Genomic DNA, 22,661 nt, shown 5'->3' with positions numbered 1-22,661 from the left:
CGTTCCATGGAGCACCTAACATGAGTTCACCGGGACACTGAAAAAATAAGTGAAAGAGAGATCTTTTGAGGATTCATAAATCAAAAATTACTTCTTTGTATTTCAGAAATCTCTAAGGCTTGCGGTGGGGAATGGATGCAGGAGGTACCATATGTGCTTGCCCTGGTCTTGTACATATTATCCACTGTTGACCATTCTCAGAGACATGATGTTAGTTTGGTGGCTTGATCTGACCCAGTGCACCTGTTGTTATGTGTTTGCAATCCTGGCCTCCGTTGAAGCCTGACTTAGCAAAATATTTAAGCTCACGAGTAGAACCATCCAGCTTGACTGGAAAAACCAGAGCACCGGTTTGACTTTACATTTCCGCAGGGTCATTGCACTCAGAAGCCATCTAAAACAGCCTTGGGGTGGTTATAACCTGTGTATGGCAGCTAAATATAGAACAGTTGGTTAGCTCCATGTCTCTATAAAGGTCTAAAAAGGAAAAGTGGGATTTCCCCAAGAAGAGCTGCATATGTGAAAATTTCTTGTTCCATTAACTTTATGTGGATCTGAAGATTTGGGGCCTAAATTCTGTAAGGAGGAGTACTAACATATTTGCAGTGCCATAACTGAAATAATCAGTGATGCTCTTGTGTTACTCAGTGCGGAGGATCCAGCTCTCCGTATTGTGTTATCACTTCATCACGAGGTTTTTGCAGATGGGACCAGTGAGCTAGTCAGACTGTTTTAAGAGTGCCCAGAAATGGGCTTTTTATGTTTAATGGCCGTAACAATTACAGACGTTTCATTACAGATGTATTTTGTTAGGAGGCCCTCCAGCCCAATGTCTCTCATTTACTTTTGGGGAAGCATTTAAACTTTAATGGTACCTTGCTATGTGAAGTAAAATGCAATTTCTGGAAAGGAATCTTGCATCAGAGAGCTGGCCCCTGCAATTGTAAGAAGCCACCTTCTATAACCCCTTTAATTTCATCAAAGCCTTGAAAAAGTTTACGTCTGGTCCTCTCTGACTTTACTGGCAGGAGTCCTAAGCTATCATCTCTGCTTTTTCTGTTGTATTCAGCTAAGAAACTTCTAACATATAGCAACATACGTAAGTACACAGTATGGCACTTCATACTGTTTGAATTTCAGCCCATTTCTACGACTCCTGCCCTCAAAGTTCTCTGCTACCCTACCTACCTTGCAGTTCTTTTATTCACCCCATTTTCTGCAGCTTTTTTATTAGCTTTGCCTGTGGCATACCAACAAGTACCTTTCAGCAGTCTTGAACAGGACAGGTTTATTAAGTTTCCTTTCTCTAGAAAATCACTTTTATTATTTTATAAGTTTTTATCTTATATTAGGGTGACCCAGTAAGTTTGGTAAAATTATATTGAATTGCATCTTCTGTTCAATATAACTCAATGTTTTTATTCTTCCATACAACTCTGGCACAGATTTTTAGCATGAGTGCCGATATGATAGGCCTTTGATTGCCCCGATCACTTTCCCTGCTCTCTTGGCAGCTCACTTCCCCCAGCTTATGTAAATTTCTCAATTCCTTTGAAAACTGAATGTGACTCAGCAAGAAATTTATGGAAGTTAATGTTTTCTATATTGTGATACGCACTTTCGAATAAGTACAATATTAAGAGGAAATACAACATATTTCTCTGCAAAGCCCATCCAAAGACAGTTGTAAAATAAAGAGTTATATAAGAGAGAGATATAACGGAGAACTCCAGCGATATATTTTTCTGTTGTAATCTCATGGACAGTAGTGTTAGGTTGTGAATAATTCATGCATAAGCAGTTCTTCAGTGGAGCTGTATGTGATACTGAGTCTAATCCACTAAAATTAAGAGATCGTGCCTTATAAAAGCTTTGTTGGTGAAAATTGTGTCAGTGAATTGGAACTAAAATCTTTTAGAAATTCTTCAAAATCTTTCAGAGACAGGATTTCTAGGTAAACATGATTGGAAAGTGTCAGGCTTTGAACTGTCCATGTGATCTCTTGGAGAGGAGATTAATATTCTCCTACAGCTTTGAGATATACATATACATATGATATGTATATAGTTCCTGTTGCTTAATACTTGCTTAATTCTGCAACATGCTGAACATTTGGGCCATGCTACCTTTAACTGTACAAGAAACCTTTTTTGCCTCCAGTGATATTGCTCATAAAATAAAATTAAACAGATTGCCGAACTGAGGCTGTGGTGCACAGAATTTAGCTTCTGCAATATAAGATGCATTGAAAATAGGCAGCTGTAACTATTCTCTGGGGAGAGAAAGTGTGGCAGTTAACACTGCATTCAGCAGCCTGAACTTCTGCTTTTAATTCTTGAGCGTGGAAGTTTATACTGTGCATGTGCAGGAGCCATGGGAGAAGATTGGTTGCTGAGACATTTGCGAGAGGGTTGTGTTTCACTATCTTTGAAGAATATAATAGTGTGATTTTTTTTATCGTCTCAGTATTGCATTGGTAGTGAGTTGCATAATATATCCAAATGATGGACAATCCTAATGGTGGACTAAAATGACTATATTCTGTTCAAATAGATGTCAGTACATAAAAACTGGAGTAGCAGTAAGAGCTCTCTGTAGAGCATTGGCATGACTCTTGTAATGCTGGGTCTGGAAAGTGGCACTTAAATTTGGTGTTGCTTCTCCCTGTGAAGACTGGAATAAAATGTCCAAAAAAAGTCTTTTTCCAGAAAGCTTTTAATGTGGCACTGGTGAGGCTGCACCTTGAATACTGTGTTCAGTTTTGGGCCCCTCACTACAAGAAGGACGTTGAGGTGCTGGAGCATGTCCAGAGAAGGGCAACGAGGCTGGTGAAGGGTCTGGAGAACAAGTCTTATGAGGAGCGGCTGAGGGAACAGGGGTTGTTTAGCCTGGAGAAAAGGAGGCTGAGGGGAGACCTCATCGCTCTCTACAACTACCTGAAAGGAGGTTGTAGCGAGGTGGGTGTCGGTCTCTTCTCCGAAGTAACAAGTGATAGGACAAGAGGAAATGGCCTCAAGTTTTGCCAGGGGAGGTTAGATTGGACGTGAGGAAAAATTTCTTTACTGAAAGAGTGGTTAAATGTTGGAACAGGCTGCCGAGGGAAGTGGTTGAGTCACCATCCCTGGAAGTATTTAAAAGACGTGTAATGTGGTGCTTAGGGACATGGCTTAGTGGGCATAGTGGTGTTGGGTCGACGGTTGGACTCGATGATCTTAGAGGTCTTTTCCAACCTCAATGATTCTATGATTCTATGATTTCCCCTCACACTGTGGAAATAGTGATGAGTAATATCAAAATGATTATTCCTTATTGCATAGGTAATAATTTGCTCTGGTGTAGCAAGCCAGCTGAAGGACTAGGCAATGCCTTCTTTCCATACTTTCGCAGAGCTTATTTGGATTGCAGCTGTATGCAAAAGTTAAACCCTAACATGCTGATCCTACCAGCATTTACATGAGTAGAGTAAAGGCAGTGAAATTATCACGACTGCATTCAAGTTTGTAAGACTGGGTAATTAAGTTTCCAGGTTTATCAGGGCAGGTCTTACTTTTGCGAGGTATGAATACTTCAGGTACATCTAACACCTGCTGCTCTGTTCCTCTGGGTCAGAGCTTCCCTTTCCTCTGACCACTTCATGTGTGCCACTATACCCACCTTGTATAAATATTACTTCTACTCTTCCTCACTCTTCATCTGTATTTGGGTAGGGCTTACAGGATCAGTCAGCCCATGTGCCCTGTTATACGAGGTATTATAAAAGTGAGAGGTGATCTTTGCCTCTGAGATTTATAACCTAAATAGATGAGACAAGCTTCATAAACACTCTAGTCTTGAATGACAAAATACAGAGGGTGAAAATGCTGGGTTTGGGTAACATCCATGTGGCTCAGTTAGATGACTCACCAGTGGGGCAAGGCCCTGTGCACGTCCCAGAAGGTGATATCCAGATGTCAGTATTGGAGTCTTAGATTCACACACTACTGCTGCTGTCTGGATTATCTGCAGTGGCTTTGTCAAAACTAAAAGAGAAACTTAAACTGAATTAAATGTGATCATGAATTATTCAGTCAGCATGAGAGTCTCTGAGTTGTTTATTTTGATGAGAATTTGGCTTTGATTTTTTGTTGTCTGCACAATTTTCAGTGTGAGACATGGCACAGACTTTCATGTTGATAATCTGTAGCTGCACAATAACAGGCGGTGTTGAGCTGGAGGTATTACTGAAGACAGCATCACTCATGACACTTGAGATGGTAGAGTCTGCTCTGGGAATACTTCTTCTATCTGTTGGTTTCTGATAAAAGGATCAACGGCAAAAAAGTTAATTTTGACATATTTAAATGCTATTTTCTGATTTTAGAGTCAATGTTAGATTGTAATGGAAAAAGGGCACATACGTATCTGTTATCCTGAAAACTTGGGAAGATTTAATTTTTGTTTTATTGGTAGTTGTACTGTGTATTTGCAATTTGGAGTTGTTGTTGGGTTTTATTTTTTTTTTAATAGAGTTTCTAAGTATAATTCTAAGACATATCTTGTGGATGCTAAAATTTTAATCCAAAAGCCAAACTAGTTGGCTTCAGCTGCCTGTCCCCAGACTCAAACAATCAAGACAGAAGAACTGCGAAGCAAACACTGGCAGTGTGAAGGAGTGGGGGAGAGAGAACATTATGTCTTCGAAGAAAGTGAGGAATACCCTATTCTTTACTAGAGTTTATTTTGGTATTTTTGTAAAATGTAGATCAAAGTTCACAGCTGAGTTTTTTCTAAGTGAAAGACAATTCAGAAAACTTCAATAAGTGACTAGTGCTCACCACATCTTTGTTCTGGTTTTTCTTTGTTCCTCTGTGTTCCAGCAAGAGGAATGTAGTGTTGGTTTTAAGCTGAGATAATATGTAGGTGCCTCACAGTAGCTGGCAAAGGAAGACACAAACAGACCTTGTTGAACCAGGAAGAAATTCTTTCCAGCTATGCCCACCTGGGATAAGAAATAAGAGGAGGTGATACTAAGCCAAAGCTCTGATGGTGGCATCCATCATGCATCTCTGAAGAAGCAGCCTGCTAAGCACTCCAGCTTCAGGTTGATATTGATAGCTAGTAGTAGCTGCATTGAATAGGGTTGGAGAAATGGTAGACTGAAAACATAGTGCATACCTTGGGTCAAAGAGCTGTCTTCCTTTTCACCCCTGGAGTAGAGTCCATAATACCTATGTGTGCACTTGCAAACTGGTATTTGAGGTGCTGCTTCTGACTGCTATCAGACTATTGATGGGCATAATCTTAGTGGTTTTGAAGACAAAAGAAAACCTGTGAATTCAACTCAATCTTAATTTGTTCATTTTCAGTAAAACACTGTATAGTTTATGTTAGATAAACAGTGGAAGCCAAGGCAACTAACATTTTCTCCTTCAGTAAGAAAACAGGTAGGTTATCTACTACAGTAACACCAGTGTTAAATTATTTGAGAAGACACTGTTTCTTGTCAAAATCTCCCTGAACTAAAACAGTCCTCCAACAAGCAGCAGCCAAAGCCAGCAATACATTGAATTAAGAGAAAGGAGAGAGATTGCCCTTTTCTAGTAGAAGTAGACTTGTGGAAAAATCCTGAATATTCACATATTAAAATATTTAACTTCTTCCTTTGCTAATTTCCAGGAGGAATTTCAAATATGGTAACTGTCTTCCAGCAAACTCCTACTGATGTCGCAGAGGTTTGGAAGTATGTCCCCCACAACCCAGCACAGAAGTGGGACTTGAAATTTGTTTTGGCAGCAACTTCCATGTGAGGTGGAGGGGACTGAACAGTCTCTAGAGCAAATGCTGAGCTGGAAGCCCCTCAGGTGTATGCAGACAATCTTCAGATGTTTTTTCTTAGTCAGTCTTTGGAAGGCAAAGTTAATTTTACATTTTAAAATGATTGTTTGATTGCAGACTAACAGTATGCTTCATAAGTTATAAGTATTTACTTAGACCAAGAGCTGGTGGAAGAAGATCAGGATTATTTAGCTAGCAGCTTGCTGCAAATTAATGTTCTAGCTCTTTCCATTCATACTTATATGACCATATCACCTGAATCTTCCAGTATTGAAACTCACTTCATATCTTTTTGTATCAATTTTAATAGCCGTGCCCAAGAACTGATCTACCGTATTGAACCATAGGTCTGCCAGTCCATTATTTTGTCTTGGGCAAGAGCAAAGAGCCTTACACAACAGACAGAAAAGAGGGCAGATGGAGAGTGATCTCTTCCCGGGCCTCTCTTAACCTATAACTAAGGGGCTTCTGAGTTGAGGTTATGTTCCTTCTGACGTGTTTCGCAGGAACACAGGGGCCTACCTTTGGTAAATTCTGTTCAACTGCTTTTTGAACAACACCCCCTCCAGTGGCCTGATAATTTAAGTGAAAGCATCATATTTCTTGTATTGTGAAGACTATTGACGAGTCATTCTTTATTCAGCTCTACACCATTCATGATTTCATAGATGCCTATTCTGTTCCTTAGTTACCTCTCTTCCTGGCAGAAGCAGCCTAGTCTTTTTAGTTCTCCAAAGATGTCTTGGAATACCTATGGTTATTCTTGTTGCTTTCTCTTTAATTTTTGTAGTTTGGGTTAACTTATCTCAAGGAAAACAAAAGATGATGTACAGCATTGAAAGTGTGGGTTCATCATAAATTTACATGGCAGCATAAACCTGTTTTGTTTGGTTCTTTGTTCCTATCCTCACATTGGCTGCTTTTTTGACTACTGAAAGATGAAAATAAGAGTAATTTTTAAATCTTTCTGTGTCTATAGTTTTGGATTTTGCACTCTCCTAAACACCAGTGTGGGTATTTCTGAAACAGTTCAGGCTTAATTGCAGTGTTTTTCCTAAGATTGATGTAAGGAGATTTGACTGGATTCTCCAGTAATGTGTGTGACTCATGCTCTTACAAAGTTGAGAATGGACAATAATGACAAATGGGTTTACAGAAAGAGGTCTCACCATGCTGAGATCCACAAGTCTTGGGCAGATTCTGCTTACTTTGACAGATGTTTGGAAAAGTTTGTTTTCCCCATGCCTCTTTACACTGCAAGGACATTAACATAACTTACCTGCCATGCGTATTTATTGAAGTGAAATGTGTGTACTAACAAAATAAATACACTTTCAGAGAAACGTCTGTTGACAAAGTCAATATTCAAAATAAACCCGATGTCACTGGGCACTGCATTATGTAATTGGTTTTCTTTCCACAAGTCTAAAAATGTTGCTGTTTGTGACACGAGTCTGTCTCTTTATTATCTGTGTGCTGCTGGATTAAAATGTGGAAGTGTATTTTTCTTAAAGAAGCCATCATTTTTGAACTTGCCACGATAGTTATACTGAGAGTTACTGAAATTTCCTATCTCTGGAGGAGTCCATAAGGTCTGTTCAATGTTAACTTTTAAAAGTATTTCAAAGTGAAATTTGTTTCCATGTTTTAAAAAAAAAAGTGTCAATTTGGTCTGAATTTACTCAATATTACTGGTAGGGGAAAGGACTGAAATAAAACAGGGCTACATTATGATAGCAGATATTTCTCTTACACAGTAGTTCAGATGTTAAAGCACTTGGCCAGTCTATGGATTCTAATTAATTTCTTGTCAGTACACGCTAGGAGGTGATTGCCTGAGCAACAGCCATGTTGAAAAGGGATAGGCAAAGACTTGGTTGACCTGACCTAGCATTGCGATAGCACCACTTGGAGGGACTAGACGACCTTCAGGGGTCCCTTCAAACCAACAGTTTTGTGATTCTTTACTAATTAGTGTTTCTAGGCATTAGTCAGGCCATTCTTCCTACTCAGGTTCTGAGTACCTGGGGGAAGGGGAGGAAATTTCCTACTGCTGTACACCTTGAGGCACTGTAGATAGTCAGTGGAGAAAGGTATGCTCTTAATATATGTGTCCTGCTGCTTTGTGAGGAGGAATACCTAGTCAAAATACTACTGGAAATAGATGCGTTAGATTTTTGCCATGGCTGTTCTTTAAACTGATCTCAGTGCCAGAGGAGTGAAAATCAGGTAATGACACATTAGTCTTCCTTAGAGGGTACCAAAGATAACCTAGGAACTACATTCTGTTTCCATACTGGGCAAGACACTATGTCTAGAGATAAAATGTAGCACAGGTAGATGTGGTAGGTAATTTGATAATATGATGTGCTGGAGAAGAGTTAGCATGGCTTTTTCTGTAAGGAAAGCATAAGCTGAGATGAGCTATCGGCATCAAGCTTAGGTGGTATAAGGGACAGTGTCACTCTCTGCTTGCCCTGCTTTTGCATTTTTCAGTTTGTCATCTGCTTTTGGCCACTTCTGGAGACAGGATGTTGGGCCAAGATTGGTTGGTCTGACTGATTTTTTTGGTTGTTCCTCACAGAGCTTCTAAAAAAGAACATAGGAATGTGTTTAAAAATCTCCCCAGAGATTTATGGGGTTTTATTAAGGGACGTCCTAATCAATTGTGTTCAACCAACAGTAACTTGGGCACCAAATCTATTTTGTGCTAACATCAAGAACCAGAATCGTGGTACTTAGTAGGACCAATGTGCAGATCATGAGCCTTGAATCCATGTAAGAAAAATGTGTGTGGGGAGAAACTGTATGTACAAATCTGCAGGATTGCTTCCAGATTCTGTTGGAAGCCTTAATCTGCGAATTATAGGAATTAAAGGGATGTGGACTACTCCTTATGCATTGTGGGGTTTTTGTAGCCTATCTTCCCTTGACAGGTCTCAAAGCACCTGCTGCTGTGAGTAGAATTGAGGACGGATCGACAATGGTAATTTGTATGCCAAATTTAACAAAATAATGGCTAAACTAGTGTCTTTTCTACTTGATTGTTCTACTTCCTATTATGACAATGTATTTGTAAGAAAGCTGCTACCAAAATGTGAACAGAATTCAAAAAGTCCTAACATAATATTCTTGCTTCAGTTATCATTTTATATCAGGCACACATTTGTTATGTGAGAGTTCACAGAATTATTTTACAGGAGTTAGCTTGCTCGTTCAGGAGGTTGCCTAAAATTGCTAGCAACTTGAGACTGGTACATTTTGTCTTTCTCAATTCTTTTTCTATTAAGGATGATCCAATTTTTGTGACCTGCTTGTGCTAGCTGCCCTTTGTTCCACTCTCTCTTCCCCACGTCTTTCAGAGGTTTACCTGCATCCCATTGGTTTGCTTTTCTTCCCTTACTACTGATTTTAGATTGAAACAGCAAGATTATACTATCAGTACTGTCTGTAATTGCTTAAAAATAGATGAATTATGTTGCAGGGGGGAAAAGGAGTGAGAAACAGAGAAGAAACAAATCTGTGCTTTCAAATACTTACTTCTCTGATTTCTTATTTGAAACACAAGCCAGGAAACTATGTAGAGTAGAATGATGATGAAGGAAGAAAGATAGAAATCTTAACATCTGTTCCCGAAGCTGACTATGAGCAGACAGATCTTCACAGCTTTGCGCAGAAGCAGTTGTAGGAGCAGAGTCCGAGAACCAAACTCAAAAAATAACTTAAGCATCCAATATGTTACCAACTGCGTAATTCACAGAAATTCAACTTTAGCCATTTGATCCTTGGCCTTTCAAGTTTTTATGAGGACTTCTGCTTATCTCTAGAACTGCTGCCAATCTTAGCTCTACTAAGATATGTGGTCTTGGCACATACTTCACACTGAAGAATATGTGGAATTCACAGCCAGAGACATTTCTGTGGCAGGTCTCCTGAAGGACCCAGTCAGGCTAGTATTCTCAGAGCACATGGGAAACGCAGGGACAGCAGTGGGCTGGTGCATCTGCTATATGATAGCCTATGCCCAGCCAAGTTTGGTTTCAAACGCTTCTCTCCCAGGTGAGTGCTCCCCCACCAGCTGAAGGCAAGATTGGTGGGCAAGAGGGAGGTGGGAAAGGAAGTTAGATAGTGCTTAAGGCTCCTTTTCAGGCACAGGTCAATGCAAAAAGGAGTGCAAGGGTCATGGGTGAGGGAGAAAGTATGCAACAGGAGCCTGACTTCATTGCCCAGAGGTGAGGGTGGTCATGGAAGGGAAGGTTCTTCTTCCCTTGACTTTCTGCCTCTCAGATTTTCAATTCCCTTGTGTGCAGTGACATAAATTTAACTGGAGGCATTGAGAGGGCCTCATCCCAATTCTGCTTGTTTTTGGGAAGCAGAAGAACCAGTTGCAGGTTTGTGAACTCTACCCTTGAGCTAGGTGCATGAAAGTACAACAGAACCTGCCAAACCTACGTGTCTTTGTGGATTTGGGTCCAGTTTATTGCCTGTATATGTAGTGTTTTCGTGCTACGTGCCTCTGTGTGTGTTGTCCTGAGCTGAGGATTTGGCCCAGTTGAGTAGCTGTATGTGTGATAGCTACATAAGTAAAAGACTTTTTTTCCCCAAGGGAATTTTGAGGTTTGTTACTTGTCAACAAAATCACAAATAGTATCTGGAAGAGGAGAATCCATTATGGGCGATGAATTTTGCTTATACATATGGGAAGAGTACACTCAAAACTACACAGTAAAATTTTCCTTATGTATAGACAAGCTTTAAGTGATTAAATCATTAGATTGGGGAAATGCTACACTGCATGAGTTAAAACTAAGGTGCAAATATATCGCAGACCTCCTAAATGAGTGCTAACTTAATATATCAAGGAAAAAAACTATACTTATCTTAGAGTTTTGTAGTGAAACTGTTTAATAATCTTCTTTGTGGAGTATGCTGTTTGATTTCGGGTTTTTCATAGCATTAACTTATTTGAGGTGCCACATTTTAAATAACACTTTCTTAAAAACAGAAAGCATTCTGAAATGTAACTGAAAGCTTTGCAAAACAAGAAGACCTAAATTCCAAACAGTCAGATACCACTTGCCTCAATCTGGAGTTGTATAATTATGGAGAAGAGAGGAGATCATTTTCAAAACATTCCAATTTCCTTTAAGTAGGGCTTGCTTCTGATTGTATTTTCTACAGTAGTAAATTCCTGATTCCTGAAAATGATGGAAAATACTACTTTTTTGCAAGGTTTATAAAAATTCAGGGCTGTACTTTTAATATATCAATATCCTGAAAAAAATTTGGTTGCACTTTCCATCCTATTTTTAAAAAATTTTGTACTCTAATGCTTTATGCAGAATATGTGTGGATGTTGTTTTTGTCCTTTTTTTGCTTTTATTTAAGGTAGAAATTTCATTAACATTTCCTTGGGCAGAAAAATCATAAAGTGAGATAATAAATTTTAGTCAAGGATCCAAATATGCAGATACTATTTGAAAGAATAAAATGATAAAAATGTTGCAAGTACTAGCTTTTTTTGCATATGCTGGCCCTGGGTGTGTATGCTTTTCAACAAAGCAAAAAAACCACAACCATGAGTATTGTTTAAAAGCCCAGGACACCACTGTGGAAGGGCTGTACAACACAAACTGGAAATAGCATTGCTGCCTTTGACAGGGTAGCCTGTAACTGTTGATGGAGTTGTTAAGAGGGGCACAGATGAGAGGAGTGAGACAGTATTGTAAGAGTGCCACCATGATATCTACAAACCATCTAAACATTTGGGGGCGTGGCTTTTGGGGTTACTTTTTGTTGTTGTTTGTCAGCATTGCAAAAATGCAGAGATCATGAAAACCTGGAAACTTGAAAACTCAACAGCCAGGCTGCACAGCCTGACATCCCAGGCAAAGGGAGTGGGGATAATTCACATAGGGGTAAGAAATAGGCTGGGAAAGGTCTTCAGAGAGAAGACAGGTTTGTCTGCAGCCTTTTTATTTTGTTTTCTTTGTTGCTTTCATCTGCAGAGAAGACTTTGTCTGTGGCTTCTGCGTCCTTCCACAAGTTGAATGTAAGCTTGGCAAGTTTTCCTATGTCACAGCTAAAGAGAAGGATGCTGTAATAATCTGCAGGCAACATAAGAGAGCTGGATGAAAAGACTGCCGGTGGTTGAGAAGGAAAGGCCACATTTTATAGATAACATAGAATGAGCAAGATTTAGAAAGAGCCAGGGTGGGAGGACTTAAGAGAAGCTCAAGTGGATGATGACTTACAGATTGTGGGTATGAGCAGAAGAAGGTTGGTGGCAGTACTCACAGTGACTGAGAGAAGGTTGCAGATAGAGGTTGATGGGGGAGACACAGATTTGGAAGGGGGGCTTACCTGAAATGACAGCTAGACACATGCATAGAGAAAAGCTGAGATTTCTGTTGTCAAAAGCGAAAAGAGGTCTGGAGTAGAGTGGTATAGATGCAAGTCCCCATGGGAGCTGTGTTTTTGGAGCAAATCATTTGTTTCTTGTGATCAAGAAAAAGAAGAAAAAAACCAGAAGAAAATCTAGGTTTCCTATTCCCCTAAATGGGCCTTTAGGTCAGTATTTCTAAGGCACGCTCCCCACAGTGATACATGTGGAGGGAAAAACAACCTGAGATCTTTGCTAGAATTAGAGAATATTCTATAGAGGACCTTCTGAAGGGGTGAAAAGAGAAGTAGAAAGGAGATTTCTGATAGCCAACGTCAGACTAAATTTCAAAGAATGAAGTGTCAGTGGTGTGAAAGGCAGCTGATGGGGGCATGGAGGAGGATTTAGAGACTTCTCTTTGACTGCAGTGTGAAGAGAACCTGAGTTCAAAATAGCTAAGGAAGGAAAGGCATGAGAGTCATCTTAGGCTGAAACTGAAGCCTAGATAATTTTGTGGTCTTAGCAGTAGACGGCATACAGCCAGTTATTTCCATGGTGTTACCACAAGTGGAAGCCTGTGTAAAGGTTATTGATGCATTGAGGGTCTACAGTGGTCCTGGCCTCTTGGTTCCAAAAACTCCATGGGAAGTTCATACTTGCTGTTTTGGAAAATATTTGTGACTTAAACAAAGCTTATGTCACACATGTTGTGAATAGGCTAGCTCTTCAAAATGCATATGCATTTTTTTCACCAGTTCCTGTGTAACTGATGGGTCAGGCTTCAGTTATGGATGCTTCCAGAGTTTGCAATGGCTAAGTCAATGACGATGAAGCCTTATTTCTTCTAAATGGTATGTATGTTTGATAATTATTTTCAGCTAATAAAATAGCATGACCTTACATTAACCTTAGAGTTGAGCAATCCAACTATTTAATGCTCCTCTGGACTCCTTCGAAAAGTGGCAGCTGGCTGGCATGAGGGGAACAGCTTGTGGAGCAGAGTGAGTTGGCAGCTCTCTAGTCAGAGCCAGGGAAATGCAGGGTATGAGCAGCTGGGAAAGCAGAAGAACAAGTCAACTGGAAGCCACAGCAAGGGGAGAATAAAGAAAACAGAACTTGACAACAGAGGTGGCAGAGAGCGGTGCTCCCTGAAAGAGAGTTGGGAGAGTAGCTGTATTGGTGGGTGGAGAGGACGAACGGAGGCAGCTGGGCAAATGAATGAATCAGGCAAGGATGGTGTCTGGAAAAGCCACAGGGGTCAGGCCAAAAGCCATTTAGCTCAGCACCAAGTCTCCAGCAGGAGCAGCATGTGGTGATCTGTCCTATTTATTCTCCCAGCCTTTGCCAGCTTATCATTTAGGGGCTTCTTGAGTCAGAGGTGGCGTCTTTGTGAAAAGAGCTCTTCATTTTTCTCCTGTAAACCTGTCCCTTCTTTAATACACACAAATTGCTACACAGGTGTCCTGGTTTCGGCTGGGATAGAGTTAATTTCCTTCCTAGTAGCTGGTACAGTGCTGTGTTTTGGATTTAGTACGAGAATAACGTTGATAACACACCGATGTTTTAGTTGTTGCGAAGTAGTGCTTACTCTAGCCAAGGACTTTTCAGCTTCTCATGCCCTGCCAGCAAGAAGCTGGGAGGGGGCACAGCCAGGACAGCTGACCCAAACTGGCCAAAGGGCTGTTCCATACCATGTGACGTCATGCTCAATATATAAACTGGGGGAGTTGGCTGGGGGGCAGTGACCGCTGCTCGGGAACTGGCTGGGCATCGGTCGGCGGGTGGGGGGCAATTGCATTGTGCATCACTTACTTTGTATATTCTTTTATCATCATTACTATAATTATTATTATTATTATTTTCCCTTCCTTTTCTGTCCCATTCAACTGTCTATCTCAACCCACAAATTTTACTTTTTTTTTTCCCGATTTTCTCTCCCATCCCACTGGGCGGGGGGTGGAGTGAGCAAACAGCTGTGTGGTGTTTAGCTGCCTGCCGGGTTAAACCACAACAACAGGTCAAGTGATATTCCCTGTAACACTTGAAGCTGGCAAAGAAGCATGGGGACACCCCAAACGGAGAAAAAGTGGCTGAGTGTTAAACTATAGAAAAATGCCAGTGGATGGGAGTTCAATGGACCAGAAATTATAAAACAGTAAAAGAAGAGGAGAAAGATTAGGATATAGTTCTGCTAAGAAAGAGGGGAGGAGAGGGGAGGAGAGGAGAGGGGAGGAGAGGAGAGGAGAGGGGAAGGGGAAGGGAAAGGGGAAGGGGAGAGGGGAGAGGGGAGAGGGGAGAGGGGAGAGGGGAAGGGAGAGGGGTGTAACGTTGCTGAACAGTGGAAGAGGAGCTGGACACCCTGGTCAGGTGTGTTGTATCAGGACACCAGTTCCAGGCCAAGGATGCTGGAGAACAGCTGTGGGCCCTGTGCCTCATAAGGGAATTCAAGCAAGGCTAAGACCAGTGTTGAGGTCACGCATGGTTGTAATCCTTTTCAGGACTGCAGTTTGGCCAAGAAAAAAAAGGAAGGGATTTGAAGTTGAAAATAGTGGTATAATCGAATATGGAAATGGTAATAGCCAAAGGATGGGCTGAGGTGTCAACCCTAACCAGCGGTGTAGGTGGGGAAAGGTGAGCTGGAGACAAATGCAAATGAGCCCTAGCAAAGCTGGGGGGATGGAGCCGGGGGAATGCAGCAGTGCAGTGAGAGCTGGGTTGAAGAGAGAGTTCTGTTACCTGCTTATAAAACCAAAGGGACAGGGGTCTGAGAACATACTACAAAGGTGAGTGATGTGTCAGTGTGGGAGTGACTAAAGAGGAAAGAAGACAGAGTGGGTAGGGGGAAGGCCCCTTCAGGGCAAAAGGGTGTCCATAGGGACCTTGGCATCTGTGCGATGGTTCTCAACTGGCACATCCATCCTGAGCCTTTCCAGGAGGCTGAACTCACCAACACCTTTGCTTCGATGCTTGGTTGGCTCTAGTTGCTGTTGTTGCTCTGGAGCAATGAAGAATTATTCAAGAAGATTTTGCTGTACTAATTAGTGATTATTTTTACAGTGGTTGTGTTACTAATTTTTGATAATTCATAAACTGCAGGGGCTGTAAGTCTGCAGGCATATTGGGGGGTAAAGACTTTTGTATTGGTGATTTAAAAGTGTGGACCTTTAATGAAGTGGTAAGTACATTTTGCTTAATGGTACTGCTATGATAGTAAGGTAATTGATGATCAGTGATTTACATAAGAACATAGGATTTAAGAAAGTACCATTGACTTTGTCTTTAATTCTTTGATTAATAGCTGATTCCTGTGGAGATTGCCTAGGAGGTTAGAATGATACTGGAAATAATATTGGAGAGTTTAAAATGTTAAAACAAAAATTTCTTCACTGTTTTTAAGCTTTTGTTATTCCCAGATGGTTAGTTTATTTATGATTTCTTTGCTTCCAGCCCTGTGTCTGTTTCCCTGCTCACTGAAATCAGGGGTTCTCTCACTGACCTCTTTGGAACCAGGCTTGTCTCCACATGTTTTACCAGAAAAGTTTGTCATGAGCTACTGTACTAATTGATTTAGGTTGCAGATCTATTAGCAGTCCTTCCTGACAGTCAATCCAATAATGAGAGATTTATTTAAATTGGAAATCATCAGCTATGAGATATTCACTTAAGTCAGGAAATGAGCAGAGGTATGGTCGTGGTATCACTAATATGCGACATCCACATGGTCAGATTCTTCTGGGAGTTAGGAAGATGTGGAATTAGTTCCTTCAGGCCAAGGAGAGATCTGTAGGATGTTTGTGAATGCCAGGCACTCATGTCATTATTTTTGCTGCCTCCTCTAGCTGTGTTTTGAAAGAGAAAACTGAGACAGTCACTTGTACCCAGAGCAATGTGGGCATATAAATCCAAAGGACTGATTCAGCTTGTAAAACGAAACTCAGAACTCCAAGTCCAGGAAGGAGGATTTCAGACATACTTTTTGCTGTATCTGATTAGAAGGTTTATTAATCCTTCCTATGCTCAGAGTCATTATTAGTCTTAATTTGAGGGTCCCATCTGTTTCCATGCATTGTATAAGCAATGAAGGTGAGCAACCTGGGGACTTCAAGGTTATACATGGCAATATTTCAGATATAGCAGCACCTTTTCTGCATCGCTGTGTGGTTCTGACCCTATCATGTCTGCGCAGAGCAGGACAGGGTCAAGTTTACCTACATCGGGTCTCTCAGATTTTCTAATCCTCATGAAGCTTTCCTACTGTTAGCAAAGGCAGGAACACCCTGAAACTGGGAGGGGGGAAGAGAGAGACCCTGATTTTTAGGTCCTTCTATTCAGGTATGTTCTATTCATGACACTGACACAGAAGCAGCAGGGAGAGAAACCCTGAGTCACAGCTGTGTGGATTTTTTTGTTGGTGGTGGTTTAAAATACCTTGGCTAAGACCAGTGGCTACCCTATAAAGGAATCTCTGTAAAGGGATCGATAGACTTGTCTGCATCGATCTATGCCGTAGACACAGTTATTCCTTCTTGGACAAAACAGAGTAAGTAAATCTGGATGTCCTCTGAAGTGGTAGAAAAATGGAAGGCATTCATTTACAATGCCAGTTCCCTAGTAGCATTAATAAATGGATAATAAAATAAGTCCCTGTGTCCTAACTGTCTTTTGTGAAGGATCCCAGGCTCTTGATCAATACATTCTGAGACAGTCGGAGCTGTGCATTGTAAAAAAAAGAAGTTTTTGCACTGATACTGACCCAAGTCTGTTGTGTATTCTTACAGATTCATCTAATGAGGCAAGTTTAAAACTTTTTGGTTTTTTAAATCAAAGTGAATAGTGATAAAAAATACATTTAAGAGTTTCCTATATAATACCATTGGAGTGTGAATGTGCTGTTTTTCTTTTTTGGTGGGGGAAAAAGGGGCTGGGAGCTTTCAGGGAACTGTTTCTCTAACCTTACTCATAACTCATGGTTGATGATGGGTGCTAACTTTCATTTCTATTCTGATATCCTTACTGGCATTAAGTTACATTCTGTTATGGCAGGAGCTCAAGTGGGAAGTGAAGCTTTTGTGTGAGAAAAGGAGAGGTTAACTACACTTATATTGGGGGCATTTTTTGCTTTGGAAAACAGTGGCAAGCTTTGTAGTTTAATCTTTTGGGGTACTGCCTGTTACCACCTTCTGACGTATGTTGTTGGGCTGAGAAGAATTGATGCTCAGTGGTGCATGAAAGTCCAACGTGTCAGTTGTAGCTATACATAATATCACTGTCTCACATGCAGGCAAGGCTGTTAATACTTAGTACGGTATTGTATTCTCTAAGGAAAAAAGTTGAATACTGGTAACTTCATCCATTTTGAATGTTTATACACATTCCTTTGAAAAATACTAAATTTAAGAGTAAGGTAATACCTGGACAAAAGGCTCAAACTAACAAGCACCGCAGAGCAAAATGCTGCAGAAATAAGGCTCCAGGGTTCCTGTGTGTCAGGGAACAGTCCTGGGAATCTGCCTACAATTAGGGTTTTGTTCAAATTACATGTCTTGCCGGGAGACTGCTTTAACTCACCTACACCAGGCACCTGGGGTAACTGGTACCAGGAAAGCAGAGAATTTGCCCTTTTGGAGATTGCTAACTTGTAAATAATCCTCCATACACATGAGAGGAACAATATTTTAAGGTTCAGAGACCTTTCCTTGAGTACATGCATCTGTGGGAGGACATAGGTATTGTTCAGTTGCTTAACAACCTTCTGTAGCTAATGGTCTGAAGTGAAACAAATCAGTAGTGTACAGGAGAAGTGTATTGAAATGTATCAAGACACAAAAAGTATTAAGGTAGTCCAACTCCTAGGAAATATGGCAACAAAGCAGCCACAGCCAATGTCTGCTGGCTTTCTTGTAATAGCTTTAAATTATTATGTGCTCTCATGTCTTCTGAAAATGAGATGGCTCACATGGTAGCAATGTTTTTTCCTGCAAACTAAAGGTTATGGTTCTGGAAAACAATTTTAAATCTGTAATCCAAACAAGTTCTCTAGTCTGAAAAGTCACTTTTTTTCTAACCGAACCCATTAAAATATTATTATTGAATATACGTCACAAGACCCTTAATACAAGTTCTGTATTACATTCAAATGAATAAGGCAATTTTTGGCCAGAAAAAATAGCTCTCTGTAGTCTTAAGCAAAATACAAGTCCTTCTGTGTAACCAAGGTACTCTGCTGGTGAAAGAGGGGAAACGAAGTGGTGTTTCTTGTTTCCTTATGTAAAACCCTACAATTTTTAACTTAGAGGCAAATAGAACAAAATCAGGAGTTTGGTAAAACATGTTCATAAAAGATACACTTCAAAACAACTAAATGAAGGCTGTTAGTTATATGCCTGCCTGCCTTTGAGTCTTTCATGGTTCTGTTTGATCTTTCATTCTTGCACGTCAAATGCTTTCTTGTTAAGAACCAGACCAGAAAAAAATATCTGTATTACTCTTCTTCAGCAGGCTTCAACTACAGAAGTGCAAATTGGGCCCATGAGACTGACACAAGATCCAATTCAGGTAAGATGCTCTTTCAGTTTCTTGATACAGTCAATTCAGTGTTAATGGGTGAAGAAATTTTAAGGTTCAACCCCTATAGTTAGGTATAATACTTTCATTTTACTTGTACAAGGACTGCAAGATGGGTAATTGGTGTTTTGGTTTATCTGATTGCTTGAGAAGAGATCTGCAAGTAAATTAACTTGGTAAACGAGGTGCTTAGGTTTCCATTAACATCAGATCATTCCTTTTATATGCCCTGTCAAAAGGAGTGTATGTGCATTAGCAGGGGAAAGAGCTGCCTCTCTGGATGTTAGAAACTGTTCGGTTCTGATATACCAAAGCAGAGAGCTCCATTACAAAGTTTAGGTGCCTGGAGAGTTTTGCTGGGTTTTGCACAACAGGACAGAGAACTGTGCTTTTACAGGTCACCAATCCAAGAAATCACACCACTTCCAACAAGACAAGTTGAACTTTGGCTTAAGGAGCAGCAGCTCTCACCCGTACTTGCTTCTGTTTCTGTACATTTTGTTCCTCTGCCAGTAAACAGATGCCAAGCATCACTTTTTTAGCTTATAGTGGGTGTTAGAGCTCTCAGATGATAGGAAATTAAATTATCTTAGTCTCTGACATTGCTCTAGTGATACGGCATTCATTTGAATTAACGTTTTGGGTCATTTAACTCTGTAAAATACAGAGACATTTAGTCACCAGTCACCTTTTCTGTTTTGGGTTTGGTTTTTTTTCCCCCATATCTGGCTATGAGAGGAAAAACCTACATGTGGAAGAAATACTATTCTCAAGGAAAATAAATAATGTGTATATGCATCATAAAGCTTTACATTTTTATTTCTGTATTAAACATGCAGTCTTAATGATGGCTTGATCCGATGAAACTATTTGTTTATGTTATAATAACACTGTGGAACAGTGGCTTCAGCAGTAGACCAGTCTTTGGTTTTGCAAGGAATTTCAACATAAAAGTGTGGAACTCTTCACAGAAAAATTTTCTTTAGACTGTGATCATCTTCAGAAAGATGGTCAAGCAGATATTTAACAAATACAAATACTCTCAGTGCTTATGTCAGGATTTTACTTTGTAGAAACTGGATTTGCCAAAATACCGTAGTACCAGTGTTAGCTGTTATAAGTGAAGATTTTTCCTATAAGAAGGGCAAGTGGGGGATTTTTTTGTTGTTTTTAAAAGTGTTTGACATTATTCTTGGTATCTTGTCAAGTGTGGATGTTATTTTGTCCCTACATTACACAATTGAGAATCTATGGTGCTACCACGGAAGACCTCAAGTAAAGCACAAAGCAGACCTTAAGTAAAACCATTAACAGAAGAGTTTTCCATAAAGACACTGCCATACACTAACTTATTTGCAGTGAAGGGAAAACACTTTATGTAAACCCATCTCCTTTGTTTGTGGAACAAGCCACATTACCTCAGCTAATTTGGCAAGTATTGCACACATCCACGCATTTAAAAAAAGGTGTGTTAATCTTTTATTCCACCTTGACAATGGATTTACCTGTTTCTCTGTGCAGTGCAAACAGCTACTGAATATTACATTTTAAATGTCTATTTGTGGGTGCTTAATCATGTTCACAATTGTCTGATAAGTCAATTTAGTTTGTTAAAACAATTACCACAAGGGCTTTTCTTAGCGATGTTCTGGTGCGTGTTTTATGCTGTTACGGGACACCTGTGCCAACCTTGAAATGGCCCATATTTTTTGTCTGAGAGGTCACCTTACTTGTGACTGTGACCTGCCATAAAGCATTTAATAGATTCCTTACTGGACTTTATGACCATCTGTATTGGAGGACAAATCTGGTTTGGTTTGTATTAGATCGTGACGCAGGTGCTGCTGGCCTTAAGGGGCAAGGGGAAGAGTCCAAAGCAAACCTACGAGCTCCAACCCTCCAAACGCCCTCCCAACATGCAGCTTGCACATCTGCCCCGATTTTGTGCCAAGGCTTGCAAATAGGTATGGTTTTGTTCTGAGACCTTAGAAATGACCATGATAAAAGTACATGTAAATATACTTTCTCCAGAGGACACAGGAGAAAGGTGGTTTTTATAAACTTTTAATGCACATAAAAAAACTGTCTTATCCTTTTGCAGAAGTGTTCACCAGGGCTGATAAAGGTTTGGATGTGTCCCCCATTCAGATGCTGCATTTTCTCACCTCTTAGGACATTCATTGGCCATCACGTCTTTCACAGCATTGACATCAAACTCCATTTCTGTTCTGATGATGGTGATCTTCCCTGCTGAGCTGCAAACGAAGCATGATGATGCACAGCATTTTACTGTTCCCCCATGACAATTTTCGGTGTAACAAGAGCTCCTCCCTAACTTAATTCAGAGCCACTATGTGTTTTCCACCTTAAAACTCTCTTGCTGGGATACAATACAATAAGAATAATTAACTAACTTTATTTTTACTTCTTAAGTTGCAGTTTGTAATTTTCTCAGTTTCATTGTGGTACCCTGTGTGTCTGTACTCGGCTGGTGTCTCTTGTTTTATTTTGAGCTCTTTAAAGCAGATCTCTGTCCATTTTCTGTATTTGTATGATAAACTGGGAACAAGACATGCAACAGTTGTGCAAAGCAAATACTTAGAAAGATGGTAAAAATTCCAATATATCACTGAGAAGTGTAAAGATCTCCACAGGAGCAGTCCGTGGTGCTCCTAAACCAGGGCAGCACTGAGTAAAATGATCTTTTTACAGTAGCACTGACAAATTATACACCAAAAAATAGCTACTTTTTTTTTTTTGCCAAGAAACACATATTGAGTTAAACTTTTTCCTTGACGGTGTTGTTTATATGGATTGGTATATTTTTATCTTGACTTTGAGAGCGTATCTTGCAATATACTTCTAGTTACATTAGGTTTTGATGGTTTATAGTAAGCTTCATACAAATGTTAATGAGAAAGCATCGTAGTAATACTCTAAAAAGCCTTTTAAAGTTAATATTCTCAGAAGGATTCACACACTGATAATTCACTGCCAGCGGGAGATCAGGTGGTTTAATTAAGCTCCCTTATTTTACAGCTGGTAAACAATTGCATTTTGCAATTCTTTATTTCCAAACTGGGAATGCTGAGAGAAGGAACATATCAAAAAAAATGTGCCCCCAAAAAAACTGTTTTCTGAACCATATTGTACCCATCAAACTAGGAACAAAATAAAACTAATAGCAGTTGGAACTGAACAGAAGATTGTATCAGAGTAGGTAGGGACTTCACCCAAGTATCCACAGACAAAGTCTGCAGCTCAACCACGTCACTGCTTTCCAACACTTTGATGGCCGGAAAAAAATCGGGGATTAAGTAGAGTGACAACAGTTGCCTTGGATGTTAAGTGTCAGTAACCCAAATCTGCTTATTGTTAATTGCAATTAAAATTACTCTTTCTAGTAAATTGAAACTTCTTAAGTTATTTCTTAACATTTATGGAAATTCCAAGCATATAATTTTCTTCCACTGTTTAATGAAACCTTGACTGGTTGTCCTGCCATAGAACATTAACTGATTTGTTCATTGTTTAGAATTCAACAATCCAGGCAGCTCAAGATAAGAGAAAAGTACCGGTTGCCTTTTCTAGCTTCTAGACTGATACTGTTGAATTTCATGTGGTGACACCACAGCTGCATGAAGCAACACAGATGAAAAGTTATTGACCTTTCTTATGGACATTTTGGGCAAAATTTTGCATATTTTGCTCAGGCAGGTTGTTTCAGTGAAGTCAGGGGATGATTTTTATTTGTGAAGTGAACAGGATTTTGCTTTTATTCTCTGGCTGCTACCTTTCTGTGCAATTTAAATAGCTGTGGATAAACTTTTGACTTTTTCAGGCCTTTCTTTTTCACAGCATATTTGCACTAAACCTTTTTCTTCATCTATCACACAGGGTG

General features: G+C 40.0%; 1 protein-coding gene across 2 annotated transcripts in view; it reads left to right on the top strand.

Annotated features, from left to right (window-relative positions):
• The window catches only part of PDE8B (phosphodiesterase 8B), an 88,513-nt gene that overhangs the window by 18,298 nt on the left and 47,554 nt on the right, over window positions 1-22,661 (top strand). Inside the window, exon 2 of one of the 2 annotated variants that reach the window (XM_076363237.1) lies at window positions 18,692-18,751. In XM_076363237.1, the coding sequence (XP_076219352.1) occupies window positions 18,692-18,751 (60 nt within the window). The remainder of the gene's footprint in view (window positions 1-18,691; window positions 18,752-22,661) is intronic. The other variant, XM_076363238.1, reaches the window with a different exon arrangement.

This window comes from Aptenodytes patagonicus, chromosome Z, assembly GCF_965638725.1.
Source record: "Aptenodytes patagonicus chromosome Z, bAptPat1.pri.cur, whole genome shotgun sequence".
Taxonomy (NCBI): domain Eukaryota; kingdom Metazoa; phylum Chordata; class Aves; order Sphenisciformes; family Spheniscidae; genus Aptenodytes; species Aptenodytes patagonicus.
The sequence above is the reverse complement of the archived record's forward strand: the minus strand, read 5'-3'. Positions and strand labels throughout refer to the sequence as shown.